The 18038-nt window shown below is 37.6% G+C and overlaps 1 protein-coding gene across 2 annotated transcripts in view; it reads left to right on the forward strand.

Moving 5' to 3' along the window:
* Positions 1-18038, forward strand: part of RORA (RAR related orphan receptor A) — a 390738-nt gene that overhangs the window by 274533 nt on the left and 98167 nt on the right. For both annotated transcript variants that reach the window (XM_075100102.1, XM_075100103.1), the window contains exon 2: positions 4344-4373. In XM_075100102.1, coding sequence (XP_074956203.1) covers positions 4344-4373 — 30 coding nt within the window. The remainder of the gene's footprint in view (positions 1-4343; positions 4374-18038) is intronic.

Genomic DNA, 18038 nt, shown 5'->3' on the forward strand with positions numbered 1-18038 from the left:
AATGTGTTCTGCCAGACAAGGGACTTTTTACTTATCTTTCTGTACATCAAAGTATGTTTTCCCCTTCAAATGTGAGAAGTTGACAATGGTACCAGAGCAGCAGGGATCTGGGTTCACAGAGTATGTGCTTTATTATGCTTCTCTATTTAGATGGGCAACTGTGCAAAATAGCTTATGATGTATAAAATATCCAAGTGTCTTTTTGTACTCGAAGACATTGTTATCTCTATTTGAAGTTGGCTAGTGAAGGTCAGTCAGGCTTACTGCTTGCAAAAGAATATCCTGTCTCTGTTGGTAGATACCCTCTTCAAAGTTCATTGCATCCAGAAAGCTATTTTTGTAAATACCACCCATCATGGCAAATTACATATTGCTGGTGGGAGGGGGAAAGGGAATGGTGTATGAATTATCTTCATTTTAAAAAACTGATTGTTGTTGCAAAGAGCATTTCATAGCAACAGTGAAAAGTCTAAGAAGTTAATTTGTTTAAGATCTGGTGTTGATCAGGAATGTCAAATTGCACTGCTGAAGTGATAAATTCTGTGATAACTGTAATACTGAAACTTTCACTCACTGATAACCGTGGCAGTGATATATTGTGGTATTTTCATGACATTTCCTTTGCTTTACTTTGAAGTCTAGTTGGTTAAGTCAGGAAGTATTTCTGTATTAGCAACACTGAAGTTAGGGTTGTTTCTTCCTCTTTCTATTTTTTCTTTATTTGTTAAATAAGAATGGAAAGCTGACTGTTTAGGATAGTGCTAATAATCGCAAGTGGTTACATATTACTCCAGTCTATCACATTTAGAAATGAAGCCCATTAAAAAATGGGGTTTTACATTAAGTAACATTTTGTAAGGAACCAGTAGGGTTCTTGTGCTCCACTTATTAAAATAAATAAATCTTTTTCTTTCAGTGGTGTATTAGGTTTAGGTTTTATTTTATAGTGTCTATTCAAATCTATGTATAGTGTATACTCAAATCTATGTAAACTGATGGTCCAGTCCCAGAAGTATTTTCTAACGAGAGCAATCCCAGTTAATCATGCCTAATCTTGTGAAGAAAATTACTGATATATGTTGGACTTGCAGAATTAGTTTCTCAAGAGATCCTGTTGATTTCAAAAGAACTGATGAGTTGTCTGCATAAGACTTCTAGAACACAGCTCATAGGAGAGGCATTCAAACATATATGCAAGTGGGAGTTAGCACTGGCCCAAAGAAAGCCAAAGATCTTGTAACTCCCCATTTTTACATTATGTAGTTTTCAGACTGACTTGGTTTTTTTATTAGACACTCATTTCTAGGTGCTGATTATATTTCTCGAATGTTTTGAATAGTGGAGTCATTGGCTTCTGGCATTAAACTAAAACTGATGACAATGGTGTAGGAATGTGTTGCACACTTAATATTTATATTTAAAGCACTAGTTATAATGTATCTAACCTAAGTAGCTGAATATGCTGGTACATTTTTTGCTTAGTTCTTCTAGTCACTTACTGGTGTGAAAGGGAAGGCATCTTAAAAATTCGCAACTCATTTGAGCATAAGGAAAAATTCCTGATTAATTTAAATCTAATCCTGTTGAACTTGGTGGCAACATTTATCCTTGCTCCACCAGATTGCAGTTAGTCACTATAAAACCACAGTTCAAAGCTAAATATATTGGTTTCACTGCAACTACCAGTGTAAATACGAAGAAGATGCAAAAAAGCCTACCTCTAAGCTATTGCTTTAAAAGTTTATCTAAAAGTATCTGCATAAAACAGGTAGAAGAGCCTTACCAGATGGTAATTGGTAATTATTATGGAAACATCTGATTGGAAAAACCCACCACTTGTATCTAAAAAAAAAAAAGGTAGAAAAAAATTTAAGCGCTAATATTTCCATCACTGTTCCATGTATCAGGGGAAAGTAGGCCCTCAGTCAGCAAAGTCTGTTTTGTGCTGTGGCAAATCCCATTGTGAAGAGGCTGTGAGTAATCAGAAATGACAGCATAAGCACTTTCTGTACAAAGTGATTTTACAGAAAGCATTATTTTCTGAGAAGAGTATGCATATGGCTTCCATAATGCTGAAAGAGCACTGATGTTTCAATTTATTAGCACTGGTGTTGGGAGAGGAAGTTTTGAATGGTGTTCAGACTTAAGACCTTTTTCTCTGCATTTCCTATAACACAAAACATCCTTAAAATTGTAGGAGATGGCCAGATAGGCAAGAGCGGGGCAAGTGCTTCTGCCAGGGGAATGTTGGGACAGTTTGTGGTGATGAAGACTGTCAGGAACTATATGTGCTGTTCAGTGGTCACCCAAGAAGTCAAACAGCAGCAAAAATGTTCTTCCCTGGTGGAAGGACAAACGTTCTAACAGCAGCTGTAATTTCAAATTCAAAGGGTAAGGCAGACCTTTAGAAAAACCTAGAGAGAGGGGGGTTTGCACTCATACCAAAGAGTGCACAAGGTATTGTTCATGCATTTTGACATAGATATATCAGATCTCTCTGCTGCTTCTCACTCTGCCCCTCTTCTTGCCCTACACTATCGTTCCTATGACAACACTCACCTCTTTGACACACACAGCTGTTCTGTCCAGTCCGCCTACTCTGAGCCAACCAGTGATGATTGGACTGGAAGGAAAATCCAGGAAAGCTGACTCTTACAAAATACGAATGTAAAGGCTGACTTTTCCCCCTGTAGTAGCCCCTTAGGTAACTAAAAGGTTTTATTTCTGTTATTTTCCTTTTGCTCTTATTGCTTACCCTGGATCTACAGTTTGAGGTTACAACCCTAATCCCTAGCATGAGGAATGTCCAGGTTTGGCCAGGACCAGTCAGTACACACATGTAATTAAGTTCTAGTATTCTGATTTTTGTAAATTGCTTACCAGTGTCTCACATCTACAAAATTACTCAAATGAACTGCTCAGAACTTCTCTTCCCAAAGCCTGAAGCCTCTTAGCTTTTGTTTTCAGGGAAAAGAAAAGTTAAAGTGCTCACGCTTGTAGAACTTGGTGGTTCAAAACCAAAAGGCCAATAGCAACACAAGTGCAATTAAAAAAAAAATCCTCATGACATTTATGTCAAACTTGATAGCTACATATTTGGCGTTGGCATTGTGGATTTATGTATCTACAAACACGTGAAGTGTGTTTTCATGACGTGTTTTCAAACATGAGTTTGAAAACTGTCAGCTTTAGGAGTTAGCTCTAAGTTTGCAAATAAGGTATCTATATTTTTCTGAAATATTATAACCTACTGCCTCCCTGAGATGTTCCACAACAAAGAAGCCTGAAATAAAAGCCTATTTTTTCCATAGTAATTTGTTTTTGAAAGAGGTGGTTAAAGGAATAGGAGGGTAGGTAAGGAGATTCAGGTCTCTGTCTTTCATGAATAGTAAGCCAAACAATTCCAATTCCAAAATTTCATTACAAGCCTTAATCACGAATGAAATGTTTCAAATACTTGTACTGCTTCCAGTAACCTCTTTCTGTTCTCATAAAATTCCCCCAAGGAGAGTGGAGCTTAAATACTGAGGGGTCCAAGTACAGCACTAGTTATCTACTAAAGTGGAGACAGTATTGTTTGTATTCAAGCATGAATTCCAATGACATTTAACAGAGTTAATTTTATCTTTATTTGGTATTATGAATTTTGCCTCGTTCTGTTCACTCTGTTACTTTCTTTAAAATGCCTCTCAAATTTCACTGGCACTGGACCATTGTTGGTGATTGCTGCTACATGTCTGTCTAGCATAAAAACATCTTTATTACTTCAGAAAGCATATATTTAACAGCTTGGAGATATTTGCGTCTGGCTTGGATCTATGGCAAGTAATACTCATTGAGAGAGCTGTTCATTTGGTTTTAATGAGCAAAAGCTACAGCTTGCAGTGAAGGAACTACTTGAACTTCATAACGTAGCAAATGAATTGTTCTACTGCGCAAATCTGTTCTGTCTGGGTAGTTTGATGTGCACTTGTTAGTATGAGCGTGGGAAAATTTTTAACCATGGAAAGTGAAAAGGGACTTCCATAGTGGTGTTGGTATTTTCTGTTTGCATCAGCTTTGGTTTTAAAACAGCAGCATGTAGATATGCATTCCAACAACAAAATTTAAGCAATACATGTTGAAATATTTATTCATCAGGTGTAAGGATAGAATATACCATTAGAGTCTGCAGGCAAAGAAGGGAGATCCTCCCAGCTGTAATGTATGAATCATTGCAATTTTCATTCCTCTTTTATAGTGGCTGCTGTGTGTCTGCATTAAAATAGTTTCATGATGAAATACATGTCAAAAGAATTTTCAGTGGTCGTTTTGCTAACATTGGTATCATTTCTTCCCTACAGGTATTTCTGTAACAAAGAAGACTCATACATGTAAGTAATATCTTTTCATTTAGCCTTCTCTTACAAATGTAATTCATGTTAGGCTGTGCTGTGGCGTTCAGACTATTAGGTGTTGGTCTGGCCTGAGAAGGCTCCATTTTTAAAATTTCTGGTGGGTTTTCTGCTTTATAACAGTTCCAGTCCTCACCTGAAATGTCATCTAAATGAATACACAGTGCATGTGGATGTGCATTCACATATGTGTTAAGTCAGAGGGCAGAAAAAAGAAAGTTGTGAAGAAAGGCAGAATTCCTTATTCTAGGATGTATACCTTACAGCTAACTGATAATTAATATATCCAGAAAATACAGGTGAGGAGAATCGTTATTTTTTTATATGTCTGTTATATATGCCATATGATTCAAATAAAAATAAATTATTTACTTGAAAGTCTTCTGTCCCTTTCTATGCATTAATCTGTAAGGTAAATCATTCTGTGCGTGTGCTTAAGGAGCTCTTGATGACAATGAGGAGGTTATTGTTTTGCTCTCAACCATATAAGCGAACAGTCCTCATAAATAGCAACCCTGGAAATGGGTGCGGATGTGTCTATTTACTTATGTATATGTGTATTCTGAATCTTCTTCAAAGACATCGTTATTGGGGATCAACTTTCATCAACTCTGCAGTGAGTTAAAAGCACGATTCCACAAAAATGTTACGATTTGTAGCTGAAGGAGATACACTGAGATTCTTTGGCTACTGTAGGGGTCTGGAAATCTGCTAGTGCAGGAATTGTACATGCCCAGGATCTGAAACAGGAGTAGGCTAAAGCTGAGGCTATTAGTCTCATGAAAGCCTTCTAATAAAACAGGTGGTATGCTGCACAAAATTTACAAAGATATATGCATTTTAACAGGGTTATGCATTTGAAGTATGTTCACCGCAGCTTCTAGGATTAAGGTGGTGTCATAAAGTGTCTTACATTAATTTCATACTTATGTCATACTTGGTTTTAAAATGTTCATGTAATAAAAAGTCTGACTTGAGATTATGAATTCTCACCGTATACAGTTACAAAATACAGTTGCTTAATTTAAGAATTTCAAACAAGAGGCTGATTTGTATGAGTTTTGAAGCAAATGTTAAATGTCACAAACTCTTAGAGCATGATGGTCATCCTCTGCTTAGGTGGGCTTGCTGCTTAATGCATTCTTAGGGGTCAGATACTCTTTGGCTGCATGCGTACCTGGTTTCCATTTAACTTAATGGGAACTACAGATAGGCATCTGAAGGCAGAATTAGACCCTTACGTTTTTGGTGAATATTTGAGCTCATGCTGACTGAGATTGACAGTACAGGAGACTGAAGTCCTCCCTGTATCCGCAGGCCAGGCATTGTACAGACAGCTTCCTTGCACAGCCTTGCCCATGAGCTCAACTCTGGCCTGGAGCGACCACCCTCTCTAGAGGTGGTAAGTAATTTGGTATTTATGCTAGCTCAGTCTTGGGCCTCTCTTGTATAGAGGCTAATGACTGTACATGGTGGTTTGTAACACTCCACCTGGAAGTCAGCTGAAATCACCCAATACATTTTGTATACAGCAGTGCCATGTACTGACCTGCTAAAATAGTCACATCTCCAATTCTGGTATTTGATACTTTTTGTAGGGGAGATTAAATAGTAACCATGGACCTAGAGAGCAGAGGAAATATGCTCTTAAGCCATCCCAGACTAATAGTGTTGCCATCATGTCTCAGTCAATGCTATGTTTGAGGCCTGTGTTGAAAAAAATATGTATTCATCAACTGTGTTAGGTGATTAGCTACTGTTCACCATATCTGGCCTTTAATCTAGTTAAGACAGAAATTAGGGTCCCAGTCTTCTATGTTGAGAACTCTGTGCTATTTGAAGAGAACTGTCAAAGAGTAGTTCCCCAATTTATTAATAAGTTGTCATGCAATTGCTGAAGCATGAACAAAAAAGTTCCCCGAATAATGGGAAGATAAGCTTGCCCATTAAGAAAGGATTAAAATAGAAGGAGCAATATGCTGTAATTGGCATGATGAAAATGCAGGCTGCATTTGCTAGCAAATATGTATGAGGTTTCAGTCAGTTTTTGTTGAAGTTCTTTTAGAATTTATTCCTGTTATGACAAATTCTCATAGGGCAGGAATTAATGTAAATTGTGCATCTTTGGTATTTTGGCATCACATATAATAAACTTTTTTTTTCCTTATTGACTAGAATTTTTTTTATTATTGAATAGAAGAAGTAGACATCAAAATCCACCGTTTTGGAATTACTTGGAAAATAAGTTATTTTTTTATAAAGACCTAAGTGCAAAAATTACAACTCAAATCTGAGTTTTTAACAACTACAAATGAGGATGAGAAAGGCTTTGTGTATCAGGTCGATCTAGAGTTTGCCTATCACTCTGCGTCAGTATATATAACATAACCAAGTTAAGTTACATAGAGTAGGATTTCTGCAAAGACATTTCAAAAAACATTCTCACAAACACTTTGTGAAGTGTATATACATTGTCTGCACTACTCTTTAGAAATATGATGAAGTTGTCTTGTTCTAGGTTTACAATGTATGGCATATAAGGCTGTTGACTGACTGTAAACTAGCACTTATTTCTAATGACCTTTTGACTTAATTAGTGGAGTATAATGCCAGAAAGTTTGATACGTTATGCATTTGAAACATCAGATTAATCCTTTTCAGACTCCATTGTAATAGCCTTTTTAATTGTACAGATTTTTAAATCAGTGGTGGTCTGTCTCCTCTAGTTAGTTCTTCCTGGTTTTATTTTTTGAGATTTTGGGTATTTTTTACCCCCTTCTTGGCATTAGTCTGCAACAAAAGCATTCCATCAGCTTAAACTGAAGTACTGTGCTGATGACAGGCGCTCAGGTAATCTCTGAATCAAACGGTAGTTCAGTATTCATACATATGCAATATAGTGCTGAAGAAATATAGGTCTTTCATAATATAACTAGCTAAATAAAACCTGTGAGATATTCACTTTTCTTGATATAACTGATTTTATCCAAGTATTCTGTTTCATTAGCTGCTTCTCCACATCCTCTGTCTGGGTTTGAGCGATACAAAACCTGCCATTTTTAAACAAGGAGTGTAACGTTCTTCCAAGCAGCACTAAGGGAACAAATTTCGTCCACCCCAAAATGCAGTTTTTTCCCCTCAGTAGGTTAATAGGCTTTTGAGGTAAAAATTCCATGCCTTTTCTCTATCTGTAGAACTATTCTCTCTTGGGCTCACATGGTGATTTGTTAGGTTAACCATCACCTTATACAACCTTTAGTCTAGCTAAGTCAGATGGTAGAGACCAAGTCCTACCTCATCTTCCATACAAAGTGGGACTTTTGGTGTTTCAGGGGTGTTTTGACTCGAGAAAGATATGACTGACTCCTAGATTCTTTTCTGATCATTTAATTTGCACTAATATTTATACTACAACCCTCTTCCTCTCATGTTTCATGCTCTGAATAGAAAAGTACTCAGGGTGAATGGTAACTTTGATGCACAGCTTCAGCCTTCTTGCAAATTCAGACAGGCAGCGTTGTATCAGCGATAACAAAGATCTGAAATTCTGGGGAATGGAAGGCAGCAAAGGACCTGTAATTTAGTACCTGCTGACTCAGGTTTCTGCTCAGTCCTGGAATGTGTAGTATTTAATTTCTGGCATCTTAAATCTAAATTTTGCCATACTTCATGCAATGATTTTGATAGCCTCTACTAAAGGTACTTGTGACTCAGAACTATCACACAAATAAATTGCTTTATTTCTCTCCAGTTCATTTTTATATCTTGGGCACTGACTTTCTTAAATGAATTTGACTTGACAGCCTCTCAGAGTAAGGGGTGGCTTCCTGCTGATGCACCCAGAAGGCTAATATTGTAATGAATCCACAATGTAATGGAACCTTCTTTCTCTTGCTCTTTGAATTGCAATCAACCACAGTCAGAAGCTTCAAAGCAGTTTGATTATGTAGCTGGAGCTCATATCTGCTTAGAGGTCATTATTATTTGCTTACCTGACATTTTTAAGATAGAAAAACCACATAGATTTTGCAAGGCTTGCTTTCACAAAATTTTCTGTCCATGTCTCCAGAAAGCCGTGCAAGCGCTCCTACCATCCATTGGTACGTTGTTCTGCAGCAGAAAAGAGTGGGTAGCCCTAGCTCCTAGTGACACATACTTGTCAGTGCAGAGGCAGTGACCTGTGGAGGTGCTCTTACCTGGATTAGATTAGCCCAAGTGCTAGTTCAAACTAGGGGCTGCTCACTGGGTTTAACTTTCCGGTGACAGTGCACTTACAGATCACTGTCAGCACACTGAAGGTGACAGCCTTTTTGTGAGCTGAGTCCAAAACCTACAGCTGCCTATGTCATGCACTTAAACTAAATTATCACCATTTGAAGAGAAGGGAATCTCTGGCTCTCAAGAGTTGGATATTAAAGGCTGCTGCAAAATGGTGTTCAAATGTGCACCTCATTCTCTGTTCACAGCAATCTGATCAGTTAAACTGTTGGGAAGTTTAGTTTAATCTCAAACATATACATATAGAATACTTTGCATGGCTTCCTGAGGTAGAATTAGGCCAGGGCAGCTAGCTATACCTTCTCAGCACCTGGACAGGTTTGGTGTTGCCTGTCACATTTCAGCATGTTACCACTTGTTGCTACCTACTTCCTGAATTTTGACTCTTGCTTCTTTATTCTGTGTCACTGCCTGGTAACTTGTGATACTGGCAGAAACTGTGTCTGGTGATTGTGCTTAACAGATTGTATTGTGATAAGTACCACAGTGAGAAAGCCACTATTAGTGATCTGTGAACTAATTTTGTTCATCGTTTCTTATTTGTGTTTGCTTGCAATGCAAATAGATGTACTTGGGTATCACATACAGCACTGTATATTTTATATTTTCATAACCCAATATATACTGAGATTTAACAAGAAATACTTATACCAAAACCCTCTGTAGCTTAAGACTCCTTTAACTCTAAGATTTTTGCCCTTTATTCAGACTTTGGACTTCTTTGCTTTTCATGATTTACTGAAATAGTTACTCTAGATTAATTTTTCTTGAACAGTTTTGTCAGTAGGCATCTCTGTATGAATTCCCTAATTTTGAATTAAATGCTCCTTATTTACATGAAAATTATCCTTTCAGTCAATTTCTGGCAGATAAGAAATGTTTCCAAAGCTAGGCACTGATTTTAATGACATGAGCTCCTGCTGGAAAATTAAGCGTGGATTGCATGCTTTTAATTTTTGTCACTAAATAAAAGCATTTGCATGTAGAGCTTGCAGCTTTGTTGGCAAAAGGCAGAAGTAAACCCATCCCTTCTGCTACCTGAGATCCCACACCAAGCACCTATCCCAACCCCTTCCCTCTCATATCAAGCTCTGGGACTATTCCTACACTCATCTTCTAGTAGGTGTTGGTCTAGAGTATCTTGACTCTGTGTACTTCAGTGAGACTTACCTTCAGGCTAAGTGATCAATTCGTGTTTCCAGCTTATGCTCCAGTTGGAAGGTTTGATTATACCACAGGGAGATCAACTTGACTGTATACTGCCTACTATACGTACCAAGAACTCCGAAGTTTAGAGTGGCAAAGTTCAGGTGTTTCAGCAAATACCCATTATCCTGACAAGCCCCTAAGCCTTTGACTGGAGCTTGCAGTGCTGTATCTTCATTGCTACTGCAGGGTGACTAGCCAAAAAGGGGAGTGTCTCATTCTTTAGGCATAGGCATACTATCCGGAGCAGAGATCGGTTCCTAAATCATGTCCTTTGTATCTTTGGCTCCAAGCAGTTGCTAAGAAAAAGACACCGCTTGTTAGAAAATCAGAGGTTGATTTGGGGCAGGAGAGAGCTCTTCAGCTTGTCAGATGTCCAAATGTCCTAGAACCATTGTTCACCAAAGTTCCATAAGCATGTTAAGGTTTGCAGCTTAATTGAACCCAAGACCTGGAGTTCTCCTTTTCTCTGATTTTACTTTCCACATTATATTTATAGCCACTGCTACAGATTTCTCAAAGTATGTTAGTTATTTTGTTCAATTGCATTAGAGGGAAAATAACTGTGATTATTTTTTTTCTGATGTGATTTATAATTACTTAGTATGTGTACTGTGCATTATACTGGCTACTTCACCTCATGTGTTTTGTGTACCAGCTAAAGTAAGCAAATGATACTTTTCCCTCACAAAATAGGAGCTACAGAAAACTGATGGTTAATAGGATCTGCTGTTAGCACCAGGGCCTAAAGAGAACAGGTGAAAACTAAACCCTGTCCCCTGAGGCCAATAAAATAGCTGTTTGGTCCCCTGTGTGTAACCTCCTAATAACTTTACTGGGCAGCCTTAAGATCCCTTGGGGGCTTCTCTGCAAGAGCACTCCCTCTCTTTGTTCAGATTGCTTATTAAAAATGATTTTATAATGAAGTTGCCTCAAATAGCAGCTACTTTCCTACTTGTCCTTGAAGCACTGTTTGCCCTGGTGAAGAATCTGAAGACAACTATCTAGGGCTTTTCTCTTGTTCAAAACTTTTACTGAACTACTATACTTGAATTTTTTTTTCCCTGTGAGCTGAAGAAAACCTCTTCATCAGCAGCTAGATATTGTACCTTTAATTCTGCTTTGAAGCCATCTGTGTAAAAACCTTATTTTGCGTGCCAGCATCATCAGTCCCATCAGTTTTAATCCCTGCCACACAAAACACTGTGTGACCTGTTTGTTGCTTGAGACAGAATGAATGTTGCTGCCTTGTTGTGGTGGCCAAGTTATTGCTTACAGGGGCAAAGATGAAGGCATTGTCAAATAATGAGGAGAGGAGGAAATATTTTTAAAATCAGAAACTGTTTCTAGCTGGCCTGGGAGAAGGAGTATGCAGAGTGACAATGCTGCATGTTAATGTGGACTTTCATGACATGGATATAAGTGGAAATCTGTGGATGCTGTGGTTCTGCATGGTAGGTCTACAGCAGTGAAATGTTTTCTCTGTGAAAGTTCTGGTATTTGTGAGAGAGCTGGCCCTTTGCCCATGTGGAAGCAGCTGTGGGTGAAGTGTCAGGAGAACTTTTTATTAATATATGTTTTACGCCCTCACAGAATAACTGGTCAGAGATGAGACAAATTTGGTGCCTCTAATCTTCTATTAGCTACCCAAAAGCTTGGCTTCTGCCTGGGCCCCAACCCTTTGGCACAGTTGGAAGGAATATTTCGTTTTCTCTAAGGCTGATAGAACAGGCAATTAAATGCACTGCCCTGGAAGTCCCATGGGGAACTCTGTCTATTAGCTGCACTTGAAGGTAATGTCAGGTCTCTTTTGTGGTTCTGTTCTGAGTATATGGAGCAGCTTCTCTCTACATGGGATTTTTGGCTGCAACCATTAATTATGGACTTATTTTACTGTGAGTTTTCTGGTAAATACCTTAAGATAGGTTTTTCTGTGCCTTTATAGCAAAGTAGCATGCAAGCTACAGCAAGATAAAAACCTCTTAAACAAAATTAATCTGAAAATTAATTTTGGTAAATGAAAACTGATACGCATTTGGAAAATGTTAATCATCCAGTATTAAAATGTGTGTGTATGTTGGATTATAGTTCAGATACTTCTGAATTATGGTTACCTAGCAAACTCAATTAGACAAGGGAGAAGGAATGAAGTTGTCTTGAATTTTGCAGGTCTTTATCTGCGGGTAAGTCATGACCCTTTCCATGCCTTTAATACATATGAATAGAGGTTACAAATCAATAAATTTCAATTCTACTCACACTTCATTTCTTTTTCTGGTCTGTCCTGTGGAAGCGTACAAGATGGGTAGACACATTCTCCTTCACGTTTAAAAAATTATCTGGATGCCCATGTTTTAAGGAATGATGAAGTGTTGGGAAGGCATTAGGAGGTTTCTGACATTAGACACCTAAATTCTGTCATTGTGGTTGATGAATATTAAGAGATTGTGGATGTGACTCAAAAATAAATTTCAACTCTTTGTGGACAAAGGCAGTAAATACATTGGGAATGTCTGCAGTGTTCTGTTATACCCAAGTCGTGCCTTATAATTCCCTAGAAATTTGTTCTTATACCTTTTGCACCCTTCTTTTTTCTGTCTGTTAATTCCTAAGGATATTTGTCTGATATTAGAAACACAGTCATGAACACCCCTTGTGCAAAGCACTCTAACAGAAAGTACAGGACTGATCTGAATCCTATTGCAGCTGCTTTATGGATTCCTATTAGCCAAAACATGCTTTGATCAGCCATTTAAAACATATTCTCTTTTTTTTTTTTCAAGTCTCCTGTCTTTAGAACTCTCCCAGCTGTTATGTGAAGTTACAGTTGTCAGTTTGACAAGAATAGCCATCCACAATTTTGGTATGGTCATTGATTACAGAAGAGAACTGTGTTATGGGCTGAATGTAAGCTTGAAAGTATGTGATACTCTCCATGCTCTAAGACTTTAATCCAACTCTGAGAGCAGTAGAAGTTACTTTTGGCAGAGTCAGGAAATTTAAATATTGCCACCCACCCCCCCTCCCCCCAATTTTTGAGTGGCTTGGGTACCAGGAAACTGACAAATGGGACTTCTCCAAATCTGCTTTTGCATCCCAGATAATTATCAATGCAAACAATATGAAAACAAATAGGACGTGTTACTGCTCATGACTTTCCTCTTTAATATGTGGGTCGTGTATTTTGGCTCTGAATAATCTGAGTCTAGGCAGCTGTAACTATACATACAGAGAAATACCAGTACACTGAAAGCCTTTTGACTGCATCCTTTGTGATAGTTTCCTAAGAGGTAATTGCACTTGCTAAACAGGACTTAAGCAAGACTATGTCAGTTTGATTTGAACGGTTCCTTAAAGTCACCTCAGTCTTTGTAGAAAGGTAATTCTTTGTCTCTGCGAAGGGTTTGCTACCAAATACAGCGAAGTGTTGGGATTAAATTAGGATTAAAACATGATCTTTAGACCTCATTGCCCGTTTGTTCAAAGATCAAAAGTCAAGGTGTTTTCCCAAAGTAGATGATTTATTCCCATGAATGTATCACTGCTACCTTTTTTCATGCATTGAGAAGAATCTGTCCTTAGAGCTTTCTGCTCACATTCATTTCACTTCATGATATTGTTTCATATAACACAATACTGTATTTTGTTGTTGTAAGGCTGAATTCTAATGATTCTAAGCAAACCCAGTCATACAGACTTCTCCAAGGTTTGTACCTGAACCAAAAAAAGCACATTTAATTATTTGAATTTTGAAACTAGGGACTGATTCCATCATTCCTAATAGACTCATTTATTCGACAGTGCATTGCTAGGCTTGTGCAGTCGCCATTATGAAACAACTATTGAACCTGAAAAGGTCCTTTTAATGTATGTTGATGGCTAACCTTATTCAGACTGTAAAAATATTGGAAGTTTTTGCAGCCTTTCTCTGAGAACATAAACCTGGAATTATTTAAAGGTTGACTCCAGCCGGGAACACAGTTTCATGCAGACAACATACAGGGCAGCTCCTTATGGCAGATCAGGTAGTCACTCTAACTCATACTGAATAGCTTGTTCTTAACCTTATGACCAAATTATGATGATATTTGTAAAGCTCTCATTTTAAAAACAGTTTTGCTGGTCAGAGTTTTTTTCCCCCTAAATTACCTACCATGATGAAGTGTAGTAATCAATGCTCACCTAAAAAGGACAAAAAGCCTCAAAGGGCAGTGTGGGTCAGTCTGAAGAATAAAATTTGCCATTGAGACGTAGGGATAAAAACAGATTAGCCCCAAATTAAATAGAATCCTGATGGAATTGAGGATACTGACTTTTTAAAAGGCAGCATTCTTTTTCTTCCTAACAGTTGAATAGTTTTGAGGTATATTGACAAAATGCTACGCCTTTGTGTATATTGGTTAATGGTGGGGGCGGGGGGGGCAGGGGCAGGAAGAAGGGAGCAGGCAGGGAGAACAGTGCCAGCAGCTTTTCAGAAATCTTGCCAGACGTGAGTTATAGTTAAGTAGGAGTACAGGTGATTCTTGGTGTTTATATGGATCAAAAGGTGTAGTGACAGATACTTCAGCTCAAGTTTCTGAGTACATAAATGCCATCTGCGTTCACATTTGTAATTTACATGAGGGGTGGGAATATGGTCATCTGCTTACCTAAACTGTGCTCTCATACAAATTGCTTATGCAAAATTCTTCATTAAACTGAAACACTCAGAAAACATTGTGCCTGGTGTTATTTTAGTATAGCGGAGTAGTTGAATTTCATGTTGTATTTTAATAGTTGTCTTTCAGTTTAAAACAGGAGAATAAATATAGCACTTTCATGATATGACAAAACACCACAATTGTTCTGTAATGCCATAATGATTTCCTTTCAACCAACTGTATATGCACTATAAAAGCGTAGTTAAAATATGCATGATTTGGCATATACAGATGGGCTTATTAGCACACATTGAAATAAGCATCACAATATAGTAATAACTTTCCTAAATATGTTTTATACACAGAGAGGGAGAGACAGTATTAGTAAGTACCAGAATTACATCATCCAGTCTGAATACCTTTGAATTCCAGTATAAATATCCTCTGCTACTTTACCTCTTGCTATGATAAGACACCATAGTGGCAGAACCTGGATTTGGTCTTTAACCCCAATGCGGTCATCTTGCCTTAAATTACTGTATTATTTGGTTTTGGATTCACTGTTGATTTTATCAAAGGACTAGACCTCATGTAAACAGACGTTAGAGTTTTAAGGGATTGCAACAGGGACTTCAGGAAGCTTCCTGTCTTAACCTTACTGCCATTACTGGTAAAATCCTTGACTCAAATGGAAGTAGAACTGAACCTTCAATGAGTTATTGTAAAGAACTTAAGCATTAAATTAAACAGGAAGCCTTGACAAAGATGATGATGACTTCGCTGCAAAAACTAAGGCTGTTGTGAGACCTTTTTGCTATCTGGCTAAGATTTCCCTGTGTGTTTGATAGGTTCCTGTTTAAGTTTAACATAAACTATCAGTTCCGAGTTGTAGCAGTGTGACTTGCTGAACAACAGACTAGGCACACCCTCAAAGCAATTTCCTCTCCTTTTTTTTTTTTTTTTTTTTTTTTTTTGAGTTGTTTACCACCAACTTCAAAAGCCAGTTCATAACATTGGTGGTGTTCTTGCAGTTCTCTGGAAATTCAAATTAGGCTTTATTTAATCTCTATGCAACAGGGGTAGGGAAACCTCCGGTTTCAGAAAGCCAGTATATGACCAAAGCTATTTAGTGATTTCCTTTTAGATATAGTCATCAGTTGATAACCATCCTTCCCACCAATGTTTGTCTGAAGCACTGTTTCCTTATCTTTGTTACTGTTACCTAACTGATATGTAGGTGTGATACTCACTGGCTGCAAAGACAACTTCTACAGATAAGGCAAGTTTCCTGTTTAAACTCCTAACAATTCTTTCACTATGACCTGTTTTTCCTTTTCTGTGCCTATATTGCCTGCCTACTCCAGAGTTATGGTCCTTGAAATAAAAAGGTCATCCAAAAAGATGATTTTACATGCTGAGTGAGGATATAACAGTACTAAAGGCTGGCTTGAAATAATTTTCCTGTTAATAAAAACTTTTGATATTTCAAAAAATGTTTTGGGTTTTTTCTGCAGTTTTCAGGGGAAAGGTAAGAAAACCCCTTGTTAACTCAGAACAGGGTGAGTAGTCCTTCACATGGGATGGTGGTGATGTGTCTTTAAAAGACGGCCTAGAAACAAGGCAATTCAGGTACTTCAGCCTTAAATTCCCGTGTCCTGTTAACATGACTTCACCACCTAACTGTCAGCTGTTTTAGGTTTTAGTATGAAATCCTGTCCTTGATGAAGTGTAATATATATTTCTCTGGAATATTTAATCTTTGACAAGCAGCAATGTTGTCACCAAAAGATCCCTAGCTGTTTCTAACAGCAAGCTTGAGAAAAGAGGCACAGAGAACCTTGACTTGGGAACAAATAGTTTGCGAACTTATTAATTTTCTTTGGAAAACTAATACCTGGCAATCCCAGTGTGTCAAGAAAATTCCCCTTACTGCATGACGTTGGATGGGAGGTTGTATGATAGTCACTCCAGGTAGGAAGCTATCACTTGTTTTGCAAATAGACTGCTTTCTTCACTCCGGGGTTAAACCTGCAGTTAGACTGGGTTCAGCCGAGTAAGTAGTATTGTATTCTGATAAGGGCGAAACTGACAAGGCTTAAGTGTAGCTACTTACTTTCTTAACTCAAGGTATTGAGTTCCTGGTTGTGAAATTGCAAAGCTGAGCATATGAATGTGGTTGACATCTTACTATATGTTCTGATAAGCAACAAAAGACTATCTTACGTATCTATTTCTAATGCATCGTGGGTGGGTATAGGTTGTCCAGTAAATCTTATGTCTTCTGTTGTGTCAGATTTGGCTTGCATATACAAATGACTTAATGGCACTGGCATAATAAGCCTCCATAATGCTTCTCTCCAAATCAAACTTGATAGTGCTCTTTTTGACAACCAAAAGGTCTATTCAGCAGTTACAAATTGAATGAGTAAGTGTTAGTTTGACATGAAACCCTTCTGCAGGTGGGATTTGGGCAATTGTTGAGAAACTTTAATATCCACTACAAAAGTTTGTAGTACCTGTATAACTCCATTCTCCGTATTCCCTTTCCTGTCCCTCTGCTAATCCCCACACAAAATCTTTCTCCTAGGCACTTGTCATTAAAAAATGGCTCTATTTCTAAATAGATAAATTACCAAAGTGCAAATATAATCTGCCCAAAGCAAAAAAAAAAAAATAATTAATTCAGTAAACTAGTTCTAAGTGACATACCCAAAAATAACCATTCCCTTTATTAGGTTAGTTCATTGCTGGATAATAAATCCAGAAAAAGTTTTTAATTGACTATTTAAGTAGTTTTAGCTCAAGTTAGTCTTTTCTGCTTTTAGCTTCTATTGTTTTCCAGTTTGTGATCACTGAACACAGTTAAATGGACAGCCACTTTGATGGGTTTTGTGCTTCCTACACATTTGCTTCCAAATAGTTTTGAGATTATATTTCTATTATGAGTGTTGTTATTCTTAGAACTTTGAAGAGACAGAAGGAAAAGGAAAGGAGACACAAAAAGAAAGATGAAAGGCTGTAGCTACTATATACCTAAAAGTTGTGTGCTGTATTTGCACCTGTTAGGTAAGAAAAGAAACAGAAGCTTCAGCTGAAGTAGGTGGTCAAATTGTGTACAAAGGAATGGCAACAGGAACTAAGAGATTGTAAATTTTGTATTTGATCCATTAAACCTCTTAAACTTCTCTTTCCTTCCACTGAAATCCTAACTCATCACGCCACTACCTACATGCATCAAGCTAAGCATGCCCAGATTACAAGATTAGAGCAACAGTGCTAAGCCTCTTTCAAAAAAGCACTTCTAGGATACTTCCTGTAGGAATCTGCATGTAACAGCAACTACTTACTTAAACTGAATACTGTCCATACTGTACATACATGGTATGTCCAAACATACCATATTGATAAAAACATCCTTTTTCTTTAAAGGCTTCACTTTCTATGTGAAGCCTTCAGTTCTTTAATTGTTGCATTCTTGATTTTCCTCATGAGACTTTTCCTATCAGAGAAAAGACATGAT

The sequence above is a fragment of the Phalacrocorax aristotelis genome, chromosome 7 (assembly GCF_949628215.1).
Source record: "Phalacrocorax aristotelis chromosome 7, bGulAri2.1, whole genome shotgun sequence".
Classification (NCBI taxonomy): Eukaryota; Metazoa; Chordata; class Aves; order Suliformes; family Phalacrocoracidae; genus Phalacrocorax; species Phalacrocorax aristotelis.